The sequence below is a fragment of the Mus musculus genome, chromosome 2 (genome assembly GCF_000001635.26).
Source record: "Mus musculus strain C57BL/6J chromosome 2, GRCm38.p6 C57BL/6J".
Taxonomy (NCBI): Eukaryota; Metazoa; Chordata; class Mammalia; order Rodentia; family Muridae; genus Mus; species Mus musculus.
Genome location: NC_000068.7, coordinates 127436149 through 127455341, shown reverse-complemented (window position 1 = coordinate 127455341; position 19193 = coordinate 127436149). Strand labels below are relative to the sequence as shown.

General features: G+C 48.8%; 1 protein-coding gene across 3 annotated transcripts; it reads left to right on the top strand.

The window, feature by feature from the left end:
• Positions 1-10770: 10770 nt before the first annotated feature.
• Fahd2a (fumarylacetoacetate hydrolase domain containing 2A) lies at positions 10771-19127 on the top strand. Of its 3 annotated transcripts, none has more exons than XM_006500090.2 (8): positions 10771-10925; positions 13218-13468; positions 14844-14956; positions 16773-16832; positions 17070-17229; positions 18497-18605; positions 18709-18796; positions 18936-19127. In XM_006500090.2, the coding sequence occupies exons 2-8, from the start codon at positions 13390-13392 to the stop codon at positions 18996-18998; spliced, it is 672 nt and encodes a 223-aa protein (XP_006500153.1). In that variant the 5' UTR covers positions 10771-10925; positions 13218-13389; the 3' UTR covers positions 18999-19127. The 3 variants fall into 3 exon arrangements, with proteins under 3 accessions (XP_006500153.1, NP_083905.1, XP_006500154.1); NM_029629.2 differs by having other exon boundaries at positions 10777-10925; positions 14740-14956; XM_006500091.1 differs by lacking the exons at positions 13218-13468; positions 14844-14956 and having other exon boundaries at positions 10785-10925.
• Positions 19128-19193: the final 66 nt, after the last annotated feature.

Below are 19193 nucleotides of genomic sequence, written 5' to 3'. Positions count from 1 at the left end.
ACAGAGGGGGAGAGAGAGAGACAGAGAGACACAGGGAGAGAGACAGAGAGACACAGGGAGAGAGGGGAGACAGAGAGACAGAGGGAGAGAGACAGAGAGACAGAGAGACACAGGGAGAGAGGGGAGACAGACAGAGACACAGGGAGAGAGGGGAGACAGAGAGACAGAGGGAGAGAGAGAGAGAGACAGAGAGACACAGGGAGAGAGACAGAGAGACACAGGGAGAGAGGGGAGGCAGAAAGAGAGACACAGGGAGAGAGAGGGAGACAGAGACACAGGGAGAGAGAGACAGAGAGACACAGGGAGAGAGGGGAGACAGACAGAGACACAGGGAGAGAGGGGAGACAGAGAGACAGAGGGAGAGAGACAGAGACACAGGGAGAGAGGGAGACAGAGAGACAGAGGGGGAGAGAGAGAGACAGAAACACAGGGAGAGAGAGGGAGACAGAGGCACAGGGAGAGAGGGGAGACAGAGAGACAGAGGGGGAGAGAGAGAGAGAGAGACAGAGAGACACAGGGAGAGAGGGAGGCAGAAAGAGAGACACAGGGAGAGAGAGGGAGACAGACAGAGATACAGGGAGAGAGAGAGACAGAGAGACACAGGGAGGGAGACAGGCAGAGAGACACAGGGAGAGAGGGGAGGGAGACGGAGAGACTGTACTGCAGAGTCCGTATTTACTTGAGCATACAACCTGACAACTGGGGTCAGGCCCTTCTGTATTCCAGAACACAGGGCTCCAAAGGCTGCTTCTGTGAACCGTGGCTCCTTTGCCTCCCTCTCCCCTCTGTCATGAGCAGCATCTTTCTTCTCCCAAAGGGTCTTCTTCATCTCTCAAGGGCACATGCCCCAGAAGAACTGACAGCTCTGACCACTTGCTCTGAGTGTGCTAGTCACACATGTCATCTTGGCCCCTAGGATGCTGAGGCAGGAGGATTAATCTATGAGTTTGAGGACAGTCTGGGCCACACAGACTGGAACTTCAATTTCCTTGACTAGGAAAAAAAAAAAAAAACCTTGATAATTTTTGATAATTGGGTTTCACTATGTAGCTCAGGATGGCCTCCCCCTCTGTGTCCTCTTAACAGATGTTTTTGTCCTTCCTGTGCAGTAGCATTTCATGTATAGAAACACAATTCACACTGATAAGCCATCAGATAAAAGGACATGTGTGATGGCCTCCAATTTCCTTGGTCACTCCAAAAGCAAGTGTGGGAACTGGCCTGCTAAGGTGGGACAGTCCACACCAGTCAGGCCACAGCAAGTGACCTAATATCCGTATGCCCCACCCCTTGTACCACTCACCTCACCATCTGACCAAAACAGAAAGAGATTCTGACCACTGGGGACCTGATTTTAGAGGGCATTCATTTCCCAGTCTACAATCTGGTTGCGCTCCCCGTATTGACCACCAGGGGGAGACAGCACCGCTTCTTGTTTCATCATCTCTGACTCAAGGTCCCAGGGGAACACATGGAAAAGAAAGTATCTGTCATTTCCTTCAAAGTCCCAAAGACATTTTCCTATTTCTGCCTCATCTTCATCGGGGTTTAAAAAAAAAAGCACCATGCATAGAGTGTATGAAGAAGCAATTCCATAAATGCATCCACAGGAGACCAAAGTGGGTGTTGGGGATAGGGGACCCATACTGTGTCCTCCTGTTTTATTAGCTAAGACACAGAGAACTTCTCACACACACATAACCACTTGGCCTTTTCTAATCTTGGGGGAAAAACATTTTGAGAACTCCCGCTATGTCTGCCAGCAGGGCCTCTATAAGCTCCAGGAGACAGGAAGAAGACAGCGGTCTACGGGGACCTTAGGAAGAAGTGTCACTGAGCAGAGAGGTAGTTCTCACAGGACTGAGCTTCAAAGCATCTGCACCCTTCCCCTTAGAGGCAGAGTTCTTTACACAGTCTCAGGACTCTTGAGTCTGACCTTTGTTCAGTGATCTGGAACCTTCAGGAACATCAGCAGCACCAGTTCACAGAGGTCCCATGACCACCCTCAGAGGCTACACAGCCGCAGGCCAATTGCAGGGCCACGTGCTCCTCCGCAGTCTCAACACCGCTCATCCGCTCATCCGTTCTGCCTGGGCTTCCACATCCTTCCTACCCAGCTCTTCCTACCCTGCCTGTCAAGTCGCAGTTCCTGAACCTAAGTGAAGGGGGACACTGAGCTGATGTGGGTGAGTGGGCTACAGTCTCTGCTGGACAGACACCAGAGGGCAGTGAAGGAAGTCCAAGGCTGTGTGGAGCTCTGAGGAACACACCCGGGCCACAGGTTGGGAGACCACACTTGTCAGGGATGATGTAAGAAGAACCTGCCTTTCCCAAAGAGCCATGTCTAGGCAAGAGCAGGCACCAGAGAGATGGTACTGCGGGGAAAGAGCTGGCTGTGTAAGCGTGAAGACATGGGTTCGGATCCCAGCATCCACGTAAAAAGCTGAGTGTCGTGGCGCACATGGACGCCAGTTCAGGAGGATATTGAGAGCTCACTGGCCAGCCAGAAGAGCCAATCAGTGAGATCAGGTTCAGTGAGAGATCCTGTCTCAAAAAACTAAAGCAGACTCCCAACCTTAGCCTCAGGAACTGTCACTTTATAAAAACTCATGTGGTCAGTGTGTCACTTAATCAAGTTACCTAGAAACTGTAATTTCCAACAAAATTCTAGATATTCAAAACTAACTCATAAGTATTTATTTTAAATTTCCCTCCATTACCATGACAGCTGCTGGTTGCCGGATATTTGATCACACTGTGAATCTCAAGATTGTGTTATTTACTGGGAAAAAAAAACTGTTTCTAGTTATGGTGTGGCTCAGCCCTTAGCACACATCTTTAATCTTTCTGGCTGGAATACAGACATACCCGTAGAACACTCCCTTAATCCCAAACAATGAAGGTAAGGTTAGTTTGTAGAAGGACGTACCCATGTTTAAAAGTGATGTCTAATTGAGTTGCAGACAAAGTGACGAATCAGAGAAAGATTTGAGAGAATAGGATATGCCCAACTCTCATGGAAAAAAAAAGAGAGAGAGAGAGAGAGGAAAGGGAAGGAGATCGTTTTTATCAAGTGTGTTTTATGGAGATGGGTTGAAGAGAGAACAAACCAGACACAGGTAAAGACAGAATGAGCCAGAGAATGAGAAGTCAGAAGGTTAGAACATATTGCTAAAGTTAGTTTAAGGCCAAGTAGAGCAATTCAGGAGCAGCTAAGAGAGAAGCCAGATTAAATTAGTCAGCTTTGGAGAAGAGTTTGAGCCAGAATAGCTGAGTTGAACCAGCCAGAGCTCAGAAAGAACAAGTTTATTCAGCAGAAAGTCTCAGAGGCTGGAAACATTCCAGGCGTAGATTAGATGGCATGGAGGTTAGAAGGAAGCTTCAAGGACGGGGACTGGGTTATCTCAGACAGAGGCAGTGAGCCCCAGAGGTGACAATTAGGGCAGGAGAGTAAAAGATACTTTTACGTCTGCCTTATCTTACGTCTTCAGCCGTCATTCAGCTTCACTGTGATGTCCCAGGAAACGTGTGTCCTGTCTGTTGCTAATTCACATGCCCTCCACCATCAGAGGGCAATCTCTGAGTAACTGTCCCGTCAGCACGTCCATGCGTGGGACCCTTAATTATACTACAATAGCTTCAGAAAAAAGGGGACACATCTTAAGTGACACTTAAGACTGAGTTGTCTTTGTCTTCCACTGAGGATGAACGTCTCGGAATGGAGACTGCATCACAGTTTTATAATTAACTGTTCCTCATGAACAGTTCTAAAAGTCAGAAATGACAGGAAATGTGTGTTTCCTGATGGGTCAACTAAATCCTAGAATAATTAACTGCACCAAGTTCTGACTGTCCCTCCTCTCCATCGAAGCATCTCTGGGAAGAGATCACTAGGATCATGCTTTCTCACAGAGGAAGGAGGAGGGGGGGGGAGGAGGGAGGGGGGAGGAAGAAGAGGAGAATAATTTAAAAATTGCAAATGTCTGTGAGGCTCAGAACTTAGGTCTCTAAAACTGCATCACTTACATCAGTGAGAGAGTTTGTCTGAATACAGATTTGTTTAATTACAGTGACAGGGGTGGTGTGTCGTGTGTGTGCTTCAGGTGCAGCATGGGAACCATGAAAGCTGAAAGCCCTGAGTAGTTCTCACGTCACTTCTGCAGTGGCCTGAACACCGACTCATTTGATGGTGCCTGTGTGTAAAGTATGGGAAACAATATTATCCTTTCTGTGCAATCAAACATAGACCCTGCGAGTCTATTCGCCTGCAGAGGGAGAGCCTGTGGTTCACAGAGAGGAGAATGGCCACCAACACTCAGAGAGGGTGTGGTCTAGATCCAGAGCCAGCGTGGCCAGAAGTAACCTGTGTCTGAGGAGGACCAAAATGCAAAGGAATCTCCTTCCCATAGCCTACCCCACACTCACCCACTACCCCAGAATCTAACGAAGGACAAGTGTTGAGCAGCCCCTGCCTGATGCCCTCTTCTTGGAGGTGGTGGTACCACAAGTGGACCATACAACCCACACCTTTCTCCATCTGCTGCCAGACCTGCTGAGGGTGTCAGTCTTCAGACTTGGCTCCCAGGCCATGGCTAGACACCTTTGTTGTGTCCTCTTCCCGTAACCAAGCTTACTTCTCACCTGCCCCAGCCTCACATGACTCTGCTCGGGGCCTCCACTGTTCAACTCCTTTGAGCAACTATGAGCACCATGGAACTATCAATCCAAAATCCACATCTATTCTGAGGGGTAAAGCTAGTCCAAGATAAAGTAATTAGCCCCTGAACCTGTAACACCGATCCCTCCACAGTACTGCTGCGTACTGAGTCAGTCTCTGTAGATGCTGCTTCTTCATAATCCTCTAGGAGTGTCTCCCCTGTCCCTCTCTAGTGGGGACAAGGAAAAGCCTCCTGACAGTACTGGTCGGTGTACTCTCCTGGATGGTTGTGATTGGCTGGGGGGGGGGGCGCTTGAAGTGATTACAGCTGAGGCCCAGGTAGCCCTTAGCTGGAATGCTGGGGAAGGAAGCTGTCACAGTAGTGGACAGAGCCATTTCACCATTCCACAAGTGGGAGCAGATCGGGGGTGGGGGAGCAGGTCCTATCCCAGGGAGCAGGAGTGGAGGGAAGGAAGGAAAGGGGGTGCCTAACCCTCTGAGGTAAAGTTCTGACTGTATCGTAAATGCTCTCAGTGGCTGGACTTTTTCACTTCTAAAAGCCCCTAAGGGTATTCCAGTACCCACCCTCTGACACGGCCTGTTGGGACTGGATGTCCAGCGCGCTTAGCTGGAAGATTTTTAACTGCTAATGTCAAGGTCAGTGTGCTTTCTAGATTCCTGTGGCCCAGCTGAAGGGGGTGGGGTGGGGGAGCCCAGCCAACTGTTCTGTTTGTGGAATGCCTTGCAAGTGGGAGGGGGTCTAGGACCGCCAGGGTGTCCGAGGCATTCCCCAGAGGCAGCGCACCTGAAGCTGGGGGAGGGGCAGCACTCTGCCCCCAGGGTCCAGGGAGCCTGGGCAGAGTTCCAGGGTGAGGCTGAGATGCTCCCGTGTTGGGTCATAGAGCTAGCTCTGGGGACCTGCAGAGTCAAGTCTGAAAGGCCTATCTGCCTCAGCCCCCTCTCCTGGAAGCCCAGCCCAACCCAGCCCTCCTCCCTTCTCCCTGCCCTCCTCCCTGCCCTTCCTCTCCAGTGCACAGCACACTCACGAGACATCACTTTTTCCTAGTTTTGAAAAAAAAATCACTACAGTAAAACATACAGAAACTAAAAATAAGGCCCCCAAAGAGCAGGCCGACATTCAGCTCCCGACAGCCAACCAAGTTCAAAAGGTCTGGAGTTGCTTGCTTTGTTGACAAACTTTCCTAGCTCTGAGGAGAAGTTTCTTCTGGGTAGAGCAAATGTGGCTCAGAGGGAAGGGGTGCTGGCCTCAAGCCTCTTTCTCTGTCCACTCTCTGTTCCTGTGGATGTAGGAAAAGCAGCAAGACACTGGCTGAGCAGGAGATATCTTCACTGCAGGGCCCATCACCCCAGGTCCCACTCTAGCACACCACTTCATTCATGGATTGCAAGAAAAAAAAACTATCTCTGGGCTTGGAATGTAGCTCAGTTGGTAGAGTGTGTGCCTAGTGTGTACAAAGTGTTTGGTCACCAGCCTGACATAAGCCCGGTGTGGCGGTGTGCACCTCTGATCCCAGTGGCTGGAAGGCAGAGGCAGCATTGTTTGTGGGTTTATTTGGATCTGACACCATTTGCTTCTTCTCTTCATCCCAGTTCCGTTGTATATGAAAGCTGTTGTGACCTCAGGGAACATTTTTTGGCAGCACACTATTCTGGGGACCGACGCTGTCGTGAGCAAAGCAACTCTCACTCGGCTTCTCCTGCTGTGAGTTCACAACACAGATCTCTTCTGGTCCATGGAGGGTCATCTCACACACCAAACAAGCACGCAGTTTTTACAGAAGGGAACATTGTCTGGGGTATCCTCACTCAATTCAATTCAATTCAATTCAATTCAATTCAATTCAATTCAATTCAATTCTATCTGAAGATAGCACTGGACCCCAGAGGATGGGGGTCTTGGTTCCTCAGAATCTCACCTAACTTCCCATGCTAATCCTGAGCCCAAGCTCATTTTACTTAAGCATTGGACCAAAGGACTCTGGTTCCTCAGTCCCCTCCCTGTATTTGATTAATTTCATGACTGGCTCACAGACTTGAGAAATGCATAGTACTGGCTTAATGCAAAGGATTACAAATGGTGCACTGGCCTAGGAGTAGAAGCATCGGGCCTCCCTGGCTGAGAACTGTGTGATGGTTTGGACCAAATGAAGGGAGGGTCCTGGGCGCTTGGGGAAGGAGGGGTGATGGCCCAAGGCTTGCCAGATGCTTTATTGATGACTGTCAGTCAGAGCAAGCAAGGCAGATCATCCATGAGCCAGCAATGGGAACTTGGAAGGTGTGGGTCTGCCCTTGTTTTGGGCAAACAAGAGCATGGAAGTCTTTCTAGTAAGCTATTTTGTGAAATACAGGAAATGGAGAGTTTTTTTTTTTATGTGTTTAAATGTGTTTATGTGTGTGTGCGTGCTGGTGCATGTCGAAGCAGCAAAAGGCATTAGATATCCTGGAGCTGGAGTTACAGGCAGCTGTGAACTGTCTGATGTGAGTGTGGGAACCTGAACTCCAGCCTTGCAAGATCGGCAAGAGTTCTTCATTGCTGAGTTATTTCTCCAACCCTAGGGTTACTGACCCGATTTCTAGGAGCACAGAGCAAAGGTGAGATTCAATATCATTGATACACAGGAGAGAAATGGCAAGACGATGTGGTGGTGGTGTGTGCGTGCCTTTAACCACAGCACAGGAAGTTTCAGGTAACTTGTCTCCCTGAGTCTGAGGATAGCCAGGGCAACGTGGAAAAATCGTGTCTTAAGCAAACAAGCAAGCAAACAGTTTTTGTATGAGTTTCTAATGCTGTCAGCAGTACACACGAGTTCCCGTACTTCCCAATGCTGTGGATACTTAAGAGGGATTTTTGGTCACTTTAGTAGGTGCACGGGGTGTCACGCTGTGACTGTGCTTTGCATTTTCATGATGATCACGTGTTTTAGTATCTTTTCCATCCTAACGTTCTGGGTGTCTCTTCTGTGACATCATCTGTATAAATCTCTTGTCCAATGATCCATTCAGTGTGACTATTTTCACTTACCAACTTTTGAGCATTCTCTGTGGAGGCAGAAGGCAAGCCATTTGTCTGAGTTGTAAAGATTTCCTTCTACTCCCCATCTTAGATTTTCAGATTTTTTCTGGCCGAGACTTAGAGGAAGGTTGGTATGAGATTGAGTTCACGCCGTCATCTCAGCTACCTCCATGGCTCCCCTTTATAATTAGGCGTAGCTTCTTTAAGCTAGGCCGAAGCCTCACTCTGGATTCCCGTCTCCGACCAGGATCCTGAAGTGCCTTTGGGTGTCCCTAAGGTATGTGACCTGCAGCTTATCCAAAACCAGGCTAGTCATCCTCTCCCAAGCCCAACCCCCCCCCCCACAGAAGATGCATTTCCACGGGTGGCAGAGGCTCCACGGCTAAAGAGTCAGAGTGGCATGTCCTTCCCTCTTGAGCCTTCCTCTTGTCGTGGGGGACAGCCAGTTCTTCCTCCTGAACACTCCTGAGCACTTGACATCTCCACCATGAAGCACAGCCCGTGGCTCTCATCTGCTCTACTCCTCCTCCCCAGACAAACTTCCTTGATTTAGATTTCTCAAATGCAAGCCTGGCCCTGGGACCTCAGCTGAGTTCCTTCCAAAGGCTTTGTGTGCATTTAGATAAGGCCTGGGTGGTACTGATAGTCTGCTTGACAGCTCTAGGGTCGCTGAAAAGACAAAAACTTCTGGGCATGTTTGTCAGGAATTATCAAGATCAAGTTTAGTTAAACCCACTCTAACTTTGGGTGATGCCATGCTGTGGCCTAAGGCCCTGGGCTGCAGAAAAACAAAGAAAGATGAGCACCAGCATTCATCTCTTCGCTTCTTGATTGCTACCATGGTATAGCCAGCTTTCTCTGGTGTCTGTCACCACTCTTCCCTGCATGGTGATCTATTTGGATCAAATTGTGATCCAAAATGTCCCTCTTCTTCCTTAAGTTTTATGCCAGCTGTTTTGTTACAGCAGCAAGAAAAGTATGTGGGGAATTCAAGGAGCCAGCCCCTCCTATTCTCTCTCTACAAGTTTTTATAATTTTTATGTGTATGAGTGTTTTGTCTGCATGCATGTCTGTTTACTACATGCATGCTCAGTACCTATATGGGCCAGAGAGGGTGTCAGATATCTCAGAACTAGAGTTACAGCTCGTTGTGAGGCACCATGTAGGTCCTGAAACTCAAACCAGGTCTTCTGAAAGAGCAGCAGGTGCTCTCAACCACTGAGCCATCTCTCCAGCCCACCTCCTCTCTTTCTGCCAGCCGTCCATGCCACCATCAACAGTACACATGAATGTCCTGGCTGAACTCTCAAGACAATCAACAACACTGAAGAAAGAAGCAGATGTCAGTCCCTTATTGGCATGCTCTGAAGTTATTGTCCAGTTTCTAACTGTGAGGATGAAGCCTGATTTTACCTGAGAATTTGTAATCGTTGATATCAGAGCTAGGAAGAATGTTGTCAACCCCACAAGCAGGCTAAGCAACCATGGAGTGATGAGTCCCAGGTTTGATGTGCAGCTCCAAGACCTAGAGCATAGCAAAATCGCCTGCTCCTGTCACATCGGTTTGGTTTCATTGTGCTGTCAACCTCAGCTGACATCATGAACTATGAAGAAGAAAAACAAAATCACACAGGAAGGAAAGCCCTGGTCTTTTTCTAGGATTGAAAACATTGGTGTTAAAAGAAAAAAGAAGTCAGGTGTGGTGGTGCATGCCTTTAATCCCAGCACTCAGGAGGCAGAGGCAGGCGGATTTCTGAGTTCGAGGCCAGCCTGGTCTACAGAGTGAGTTCCAGGACAGCCAGGGCTACACAGAGAAACCCTGTCTCAAAAAACCAAAACCAAAAAAAAAAAAAAAAAAAAAAAAAAAAAAAAAAAAGCCTCACTGGGAAAAAATAAGAGGAATCTAATAAAAGCCTGTGCTTCTTCCTGGGGCAATGGAAGCCTCGGATGCTCTGTCTGGACCTTGATTCACTTAGGAGGCTCCTTCTCAGAGTCCCCTTTACATTTTCATAGGCCAGAGGACTCGGGGTGTGGTTGTAGAGGATGTTTCCACCCGAATGCCTGCTGCCTGGACTTGCCCATCACCCCACACACACCCTTTTCCCCCTAAAATAAGGTTCGTGAAGAACAGGGTGCTGCTACAAGTAGGTGAAGTTGGTGAGCCCTGACAAGCCTAAAAAGTAGACAGGCCACCATCTGTCTTCACTGTGTGCATTAAAGAAAAAATGGTGAAAAGCTGGCTACGACTTTGCCAATGTGGTCACACTGGAAAGAAAAGAGAAAAGACAAGAAAGGAAAGGGGAAAAGGTTCAGTGACTCCCCAAAGTCCATCTTTGGAGTCCCGACATGAGGTTCAGATTCTCAAATAGAAAGCAAGTGGTGTACATAACTAAGCAGTCTTGGTCAAGGTGTGGTCTTGCCGGTTATTGATCCACCATTATCTCAGTTCCAGTCTATCCCACAAGATAGTCTGACCAGTTGCCAAATCTGTGATATAGCTTACTGGGTGACAAAACTCCTCCTCTAGCTGGCACACACAAGCTTCAGTCTTTTCTTTCCCCCAGCACACAAGATTCATGGGGGAAAGCCCAGTAGCTGAAGGAAGGACACAAGTGTCTTTTGCCTTCAGAATCGCTTCATACCTGCCAAGACAACTAAATAAGTGGTTGGACGAGCCCTTACTGGCTCAGGAGCCATCATGGGCAAAATCACTCCTAGCCTTTATGTTTTCTCCACGAATACAACACATATAGACATCCCTGTCCTTGGTGGGTCAACATTAGAGCACAAAACTACTTGTTACTGTCTACCAGAGTGCTTCCTGGACAACTATGAGTAGGTGCCTGGCCCAGAAGCAGCGCCTGGCCAGAATTAGAAGCTCAAAGGTCGGATGCGCTCTCTCCGAGCCTGGGTATCCCAGGGTCACCCTGGAGCCAGCCACGGTCTCCCCAAATGCACACACTAGGCACCTGCTGGAAGTTCTGTGGCTAAAAGAAGTACCTAACAGCAGGAGGGCGGACTTCCGGGAGGAAGCAGGTGTCCTCCTGGTGGCGACAGCTTCGTGACGTCACCATATCGCGACTGCGAAGGGGCGGTCCCTATATTCCTTGGAGAAGAGTTAAGTGCTTGCAGCGGTACTGGCTGTGGCTTCTCCGCCCTCCCCTCTTGTCCTGCGGCTCCGCAGGCGTCCGCTGACAGCGCAGGAAGCCGGACAAGTCCGGCTGCAACGACCAGGTAAACTGAGGCTAGGCCAACTCAGAGGGAGTTGAACCGGACGTTGGGAGCCGAGTGGCTGACCTCGGTTCCCAGATCAGCAGGGTCACACGCACGGCGCAGCGCCTCAAGCTGCCCATTGCTGTGCTGTTTGCTAAGGGACCTTTGTGCTGCGAGTCATAGTGATTCGAGAGAATGAAATAACCTGTGAGCGCCCGTCACAGATTCATCATCAGCGGGGCTTAGAGTTATCAGAGAGCAGGTGTTCTGCCTTACCTCCACGGCCATGACCATGGGCTGGTAGCAGTTAGGACCTGAGAGGAGTAGGCAGGATTGAAACTAGATTATCTTGCTTGAGAAGTATCTTGCTTTTGAATTAAGAACTTCAATGTCATCTAGACATGGATTCAAATGCCAATTTTCTTTTAGCTGTAAGACCCTTGAACCTTAGGCAAACCAAACCCCTCTTACCCTATCCAAGCCTTGGCTTGTTCATCTGTAAAACTGGACCAGCAGCACCTGCCAAGCCACCGTCAAGAGAATTATAGTAGACCTCACAAGTGAGACACTTGGCTTTCCCTGGGACAGTACTGTTTTAGTGTATGGTGTGACTGGTCACATATGCTGGACCAGCCTTTGGACTGTGGCATGGCGGTACTTGTGTAAAACGACAGAGCAGGAGATGGAAAGCCTTTGGTTTTCTGGCCAGACTTGCAAGCTGGCACTCTGGTGATCCTGAACAGGGTAGGTTGGCTCAACCAGGTGAGGACCAAGAGCCCTGAACTGACGGAGCTACGTCTAGCAGTCTCTCTCATTTTTAGTATAAAGACGTGTGTGTGTGTGTGTGTGTGTGTGTGTGCGTGTGCGTGTGCGCGTACGCGTACTTTAGTCTTTGAGACAGAGTTTTTCATTGGCCTGAAACTCAACAATTAGGCTAGACTGGCTGGCTAGCAAGCCCCAGGAATCTACCTGTCTCCACCTATCCGGCACTGGGATTACAAGCATAGACCACTGTGTACAAACTTTTTTATGTGGGTTCTGGGGATTTAACTGATCTTCAGGCTTTCAGTGGAAACATTTTACCAGCCATGCTGTCTTCCTAGCCCCACACTGGTTTTAAAAGAAAGCTATCCAGAAGGGAGAGGACTCTGACAGGGAATGAAGACCAGACCTAGATTAAGACAAAGAAAGGGAATGAGTGAGGATATAGAGTGCAGATTATCTGGGGAATAGCTCAAGCTAGCATGTGCCTTCCAGGCCGGCACCTGTACCATTAAAAACAAAGGCAGCACGATAATGAAGCTTAACTTTGGGTGGAGCCTGGAACTCATAGCAGGCCCTGAACCTTTTCAATGGTATCCAAGAGGTCTGGATCTGAAGAAGGAAGACATGGGCCACGTCCCAAAGTTGATCATCACTAGGCTTTTCCAAGAAGTGAAAAGTCAAGTCCCTTGCACCTTCCATCTGTTCAGTGGACAGAGGCAGTGCAAGCCTGTGTTCCATACACAGCAGCAACAGTGTAGGCTCAGTAGTTAAAGAGACAGACATTGCTACTGAACCCAGGGAGATAGCTAAGCAATGTGTGAAGCCAAGTATCTGGGCTCTTGGTGCCCTGAGTCTCCCTGTTCACCAGCAGCAGAAACTGGTACCTACTAGAGGTGATGGAGGGTAGCTCCTAAGCCAAGCTGGCTGGGGTTCTAGCTTGAGCATGTGAGCAGAAGAAAGTGTTTAACTCAAAAGGCAACAGGACCAAGTATTTTTAAAAGTTGCATGAGGTAGCTGGGAAGCCATTTCTAGCAATAGCCATTTGCCTAACTTGGGGCTGAGTCCTAGTCCTGCACACCTTAGCCTTCCCCAGTGAAGGGGGACATCCTCTAAAAGCTAGAGGTAGCGGCCTGGCCATCTTCATAACATCATCTCAACATCTGAGGCCTGTGTACATCAGTCGCTCATATCTGTTACCCCACATGCAAGACGGCAGGTCCGAGTTAGCCTGCTGTGTTTCCCACTTGCCTGCAGTGGTGGGAACTTTCAGGAAACACTGGTTGAGGCAAGGCTGGGATCCCCGGAGCTAGCTTAAAGCCTGGCCTAGTCATCTGTACTCTGGCTTTTTGAAGTATGACAGGGTGAAATGACCTGTGCGAGCACTTCCCAAGTGGCATGCTGGGACTGCTTGCTGGGGCAAAGGAGCGAAGGGATCTTCATGACGGTTTATAGTCTTCTGTCTCCTGTGGCTGCTTCTTTCCTTCATGAAGGGATCTTCATGACAGTTCTATAGTCCTCTGTCTCCTGTGGCTGCTTCTCTCCTTTTAGGCTTTGATGCTGGGCTTTGGGAGGAGGAGGCTGTTCTCAGCTCTGCTGCAGGTTCAGAAGAGGCCCTGTCAACCCTCCAGAAACATGAGACTGGTACAGTTCCAGGCACCTCACCTGGAAGAGCCTCACCTGGGTCTGGAGTCAGGGGTTGGTGGGGGAGTTGTAGACTTAAATGCTTTTGACTCAACACTCCCTAAGACAATGGTGCAGTTCCTGGAGCAAGGAGAGACCACCCTTTCAGTGGCAAGAAGGTAAGTAAGCAGGCAGTCTTGCCCTAGTTCCTCCCTCCTCCCATCCCCTTCTCCTGCCCCGAGAATCAGAACCAGAAGGTAGCTAGCTCCCCTGCAAAGGAGCAGGGGATCCCACTGTCTGTCTTTCATTTGTCCTTTTAGTAAAGAGCTAATAGAAATATAAATCTTTGCATTTTTGAGACAGGGTCTTGCTCTGTAGCCCAGGCGGGCTTTGAACTGGAGAGCTTTCTGCCTTAACCCCTTGAATGCTGGGACTGAATTAGAGGTGTATACGACCTTATAAAACAACACTTTCAATTTAAAGAGAGGGAAACTGAGGTTCAGAGGAGGTGATTAATTTATTTGATTGTGTAGTCAGGACCTTACCTCATTATATTGGCTGTCAAGAGGCTAAGTCCCTCCCACTGGAGGAGCCTGGCACAAGGCCCTAAAGAACCCTCTTGGGAAGATGTAGGTGTGGTTTAGACTATTAAAGAGATTCCTCAAGTTTGTGCTACATTAACTGGGAGTGACCCTGCAGCCAGTCATGGAATAATCCGTCTAAAGGGTCAAGCAGTAGTTTAGAAGCCATTTAAGAAGGCGTTTTCACTCAGCAGAGTGGCAGAAATAGAAATGTTTGACAGCACAGTGACCCAGAGCACTGTGACCCCAAATGGTCATTTTCTTAAAAGTTAGAAACCACTTCCTTTCCTGTTATTAGGAAGCCAGTATGTGTTGACAGTGTAGAATAGCAGCCATAAGGAGGAGGATGCTGTTAATCCCCATACTCAGGAGGCAAAGGCATGTGGCTCTCTTGAGTCCAAGGCCAGCCTGGTCTACAATGAGTTCCAGGCTATATAGAGAAAACAAAGTGGGGTGGGGAGGGGAAGGACTTTGTGTTCTAGAGAAAGTTAAAATGCATAATATACTCTATCATTCATATACAAAACCATGAGATGAGAAGGGTGTTCCACTGCAGCTGGTATGAGCTATGCAGGACACAGGAGTTGTCTCCAGGGAGGGACACGGTGACTTAGAAGAGGTGAGGGAAACCTTTCCACTCACTCCCAAGTGTACCCTTCACATGTGCAACAATTACCCAAGTGGGGACGAAATGAGCACTTGATGAATACCACCATGTTTGCTATAAAAGGACTGAGTCCTTTACACTGATAGGTGAAAGATCTAGAAAATGCAAAAAGCAAAAGTCATAACTGCTGAGGGATCGCCCCAGCCTGCTCTGGGATTCCCAACCTGGTCGAGCTAGCCCTTCTCCTGCTTGATCACTACAGAGCCCTGGCTACCCAGCTGCCTGTCATCCCTCGGTCACAGGTGACCTTCTTGGCCCCTGTCACCCGGCCAGACAAGGTGATATGTGTGGGCTTGAATTATGCAGACCACTGCCAAGAACAGAATGTGCGGGTGCCCAAGAGCCCCATCATCTTCAGCAAGTTCTCCAGCTCTATCGTGGGGCCCTACGATGAGATCATCCTCCCACCAGAGAGCAAGGTTTGTGCTCCTTACCACCCAGGTCACCGGGCTCCAGCATAGGCGTCGTTTCCTTAGAGCAGTGGTTCTCACTCTTCCTAGTACTGCAACACTTTCATATATGGTTGTAGTGACCTCCAGCCAGAACATTATTTGGTTGCTGCTTATTTTGCTGTTATAAATTGTAAATATCTTCTGATATGCAAGAATATCCTATATGTAACCCCAGTGGTGGTGGTGACCCAAGGGTTGAAAACAGTTGTCTTAAGGGACTCTGTCACTCAGTAATATACTATACTAGAGAAGATTGCGCTGTACTAATACAGCCTCAGGTATAGGTGACAGGAGGAATTAACTTTCATCTTTCCCAATTACAAAAGTAACTTTCTACAGTGAAAGTATATTAATAATCTAGATAAAGCCACCAGCATCCCTGCTGGGCACACTTTGGTATGCACATTTTGCTTCGCATTCTCCCAGTGGTGCTTGTCCAGCTGTGTCTCTGCCACACGTGCACCTTGTCCAGATTCCTTCAAGAGCATCTCTCATCCCACTCAGACTTCTCCCTAACACGTTTGAGGTTGCTAAATGGTTTCCTTTCCTGACAGTTTGTGAAGAACTGTTTCCTCAGAGTGCCCTTTGCTCAGTTCTGCCTTCCTTCTCTGTGATGAGACTCAGCTGAGGCAGTTTTCTGAGGCATCCTGCACAGGAATGACCTGTTTCCCACAGCAGCCCGTCAGGGGGCTCCCATGCCAGGGTTGTCAAGTGTGACCATTTGTTTACTCTCTGCCATGACTGCCCGTGAGGCTGGAGTGGGTGAGGACCCTGGAGCTGGAGTTACACACAATGTGAACACCTGATATGGGTACTAGGAAACTCTCCTAAAGAGAGTCTCTTTAGTCTCTAGTTTGTGGTGTTCTCCCCACCCCCACTCTATGGACTCTCCCCATCTACCTTGTTTAGGCAGGCAGGGTCTCCTGATTTTGTGCATACCCCAGGCTGGCTGGTTCCTAAGCTGTGATTGTCTCTGCTGGGATTGCAGATGTGTGCTGCTGCATCCAGCTTTTGGATCTGGGTCATCAGCTTCTGTGGCCAGCACCTTCACCTGCATCACCACCTCCTATCCTTCCCTCTGTGCTCTTAGGATTTACTTGGAGTTCTCATTTTTCCTCTTACTCAGTTTGGCCAGTGGACCCATCCTGTGGACTTCTATTCACTTTTGAACACATCTTTACTTTCTGGCCTTCACTGAAGGCTCCTTTGTGCTTTCTCCTGCATGAGTCAGCCATTTCCCTGAGGAGCCTTCTTCCTTTAGTTGCATGGGTAGCACAGGCTAGCACCCCGGTTCAGGTGAACTTCTGCCAGTTCTCATTATCATGAAAAACAGCCAGGGAAGAGTAAATTGTAAGTTCTTTCTGGTTGCATTTTGCTCTCTTGCAGAGCCTGGCATTTGCAGACATTTTGTAGCCATGTGCATTTCTTCTTGTGAGTTCTGTGGCCTATTGTGGCTTAAGCCCCTTAAATACATTTATTCCAGTATCTCAGTCTATTAAAATGAGTAAATGCATTATAGTACATACAGTGTCAGGCACACAGTAGTTACACATTTCTCAGTGTTTACTGGCCTCACTCTTCACTGCAGGTGTCAGGAGTGAGTGTAAATTCAGGGCCCCAGACATGTGTTCATCTCCTAGTCACTTCCAGTGCTGCTGCTTACCACTGCCCAGAGCTTATGGTCTGCAAGCCGTGCCCACACGTCGTTCCCTTCACCCTGGTTCTAGAAGCTAAGGTCTACCTCACAGCCTCTGCAGCTCACCTATCCTCTCCCACTTTGCAGGAAGTTGACTGGGAGGTCGAGATGGCCGTGGTCATTGGGAAGAAAGGCAAACACATCAAGGTGAGGTGGAAGGGGGTCCCAGACCAGGGAGGAGCAGCAGTCCTGGATCCCGCCTCTGCTAGTCCTGACCATACCCCCCACACTGGTACTGTTCTACACTGGAACACACTGGGCTTTCACATACCACCTTTAGCTACCCTTGGTGCTAATGTGTGATAATGGCTTTGAGATTCTTTGTTTTAGAGGTTGTGTCACCTGTGATGTAACCTTATCTGGCCAAATCTCCTGCCCCAATAGGCCACAGATGTCATGGCTCACGTGGCTGGCTTCACTGTGGCTCATGATGTGAGTGCTCGGGACTGGCAAATGAGAAATGGAAAGCAGTGGTTACTGGGAAAAACTTTTGATACTTTCTGCCCCCTGGGCCCTGCCTTGGTTACCAAGGATACCATAGCAGGTAGGTCACTGGTCTTTGCCGATTATGCCCTTCCATGTGCAATACCTTTGAGTGTCGGGACAAAGCGGTGCTCTAGCAAGGACTCTGGTTACAGCTATCCACAGAGCTGCAGTGTCACTGCTGTTCCCAGCCTCAGCTATGAGCCAGCTCTCAGTACAACTTCCTTCCATGAGCCTCTTAGAGGGAACACAGCTGCAACTGCTGTGAAACTACATCCATAGTGTGAACTACAGCCAACACTGCACGTGGGAGAAGGGGCTTCCTCCACCCACCTCCATCTGGAATAGTCCTTAGGCTGGAAGGAGTAAGACTGTTTAGCATGCTGGAGAATGGCCATGATGAAACCTGTTCATTTCTGCAAGGGAGTCGGAGCATCAATAGGATCTCACACATCCTCTATGCATGCATCCATGGGGTCTGTCATGGCTCGTGGGTGAGCCCCTCAAGATAGCAGTGCCTCAGAAGCTGTATTCCAACTGCTGTCAGGTGGGAAGGATAGCTTGGGTAACCCCATTATCTGCTGCTGTGTCTCTGTCACTTTGGAGATACTGAGTCATTTTAGATCTACAATTACCAGCCTCTGCTGTGGATTGATGCCTGTTTTTTCCTATTTTATTTTTCTATTATTTTTATTTTACTGTGAAATATGTTAAATATATAGAGAATTAGTGTAGTTCATAACTAAGTGAATGTACTATTTTTTAAAGTTTTATGTGAGTACTCTGTCCTCAGACACACCAGAAGAGGGCATCAGATCCCATTACAGATGGTTGTGAGCCACCATGTGTATATTGAGAATTGAACTCGGGACCCCTGGAAGAGCAGCCATTGCTACTGAGCCATCTCTCTAGCCCCCTGAATGTACTCTTTTTAAAACACTATTTTTATATATGCATATGTGCACACCATGGCCCATGGATGGAAGTCAGAGGTCAATTTGCAAGAGTTGATTCTCTTCCTGGGTTCATATGGGTCCCAGGAATTAAACTCAGGCCCCAAGGCTTGGCAGTAAGTGACTACCTGTGACCCATCTTGCCTGGCCTGCATGCCCATTTTTTAAAGGCAAATCAGCTGTTTTTCTCCCAGTTCAGAGACTACAGGAGACTACTCCTTTCCTCACTTGATGCAGGAATTCAGGGGACCAGTCTTTACAGGAAGTCCCAGGGTAAAGTGCTAATCAGGCTGGGCAGACATGCTCCCTAAGTTTCCTTTCTTTTAGGGCTGGGGGTTGGGTGTAGATAATCCCAGTGTTGATTTTGAATTCCAGATCCACACAATTTAAAGATCTGCTGTCGAGTGAATGGAGAGGTAGTCCAGAGCAGCAACACCAACCAGATGGTGTTCAAGACTGAATATCTGATAGCCTGGGTCTCCCAGTAAGTGGATGGAACCTGTCAGAGCCAGCCCCACCCGCTGGCACACCTGGGAACTAAGCCCACTCTCAGCCGACTGTCTGACTTGACCCCTCTACTCCCCTAGGTTTGTCACTCTTTACCCAGGGGACCTCCTCCTGACTGGGACGCCTCCAGGTGTTGGCATGTTTAGGAAGCCTCCTGTCTTCCTCAAGGTAAGTTAGTTTAGAAGAGGAAATGGTGGAAAGATGAAAGCTAGGTGGCCTGTAAAGCTTGAAGCAGCCTGGGGGCTTTAAAGGGGAAAGCGTGTTCAGGAGCCAAAGGCTAAAAGCCTTGTGGCATACTGTGTTACAGAAGGGCGATGAAGTCCAGTGTGAGATTGAAGAACTTGGTGTCATCATCAACAAGGTGGTGTGATGGTGTCCCTGTTAGCACTGGACTTGACACAAGGCGGGACTTCTGCTCCCACCCAGCTAACTGCTGGCCCTGTCCACTTGAGGCTGCTCTTAGGTAGGCCTTGGAAATAAATTTTCTCTCAGAGTTGCAGTTTAGCTTCCACTGTCTTTTAGTCATACAGCCACACACTTCTCCCCCACCTCCCCTGTCCCTGAA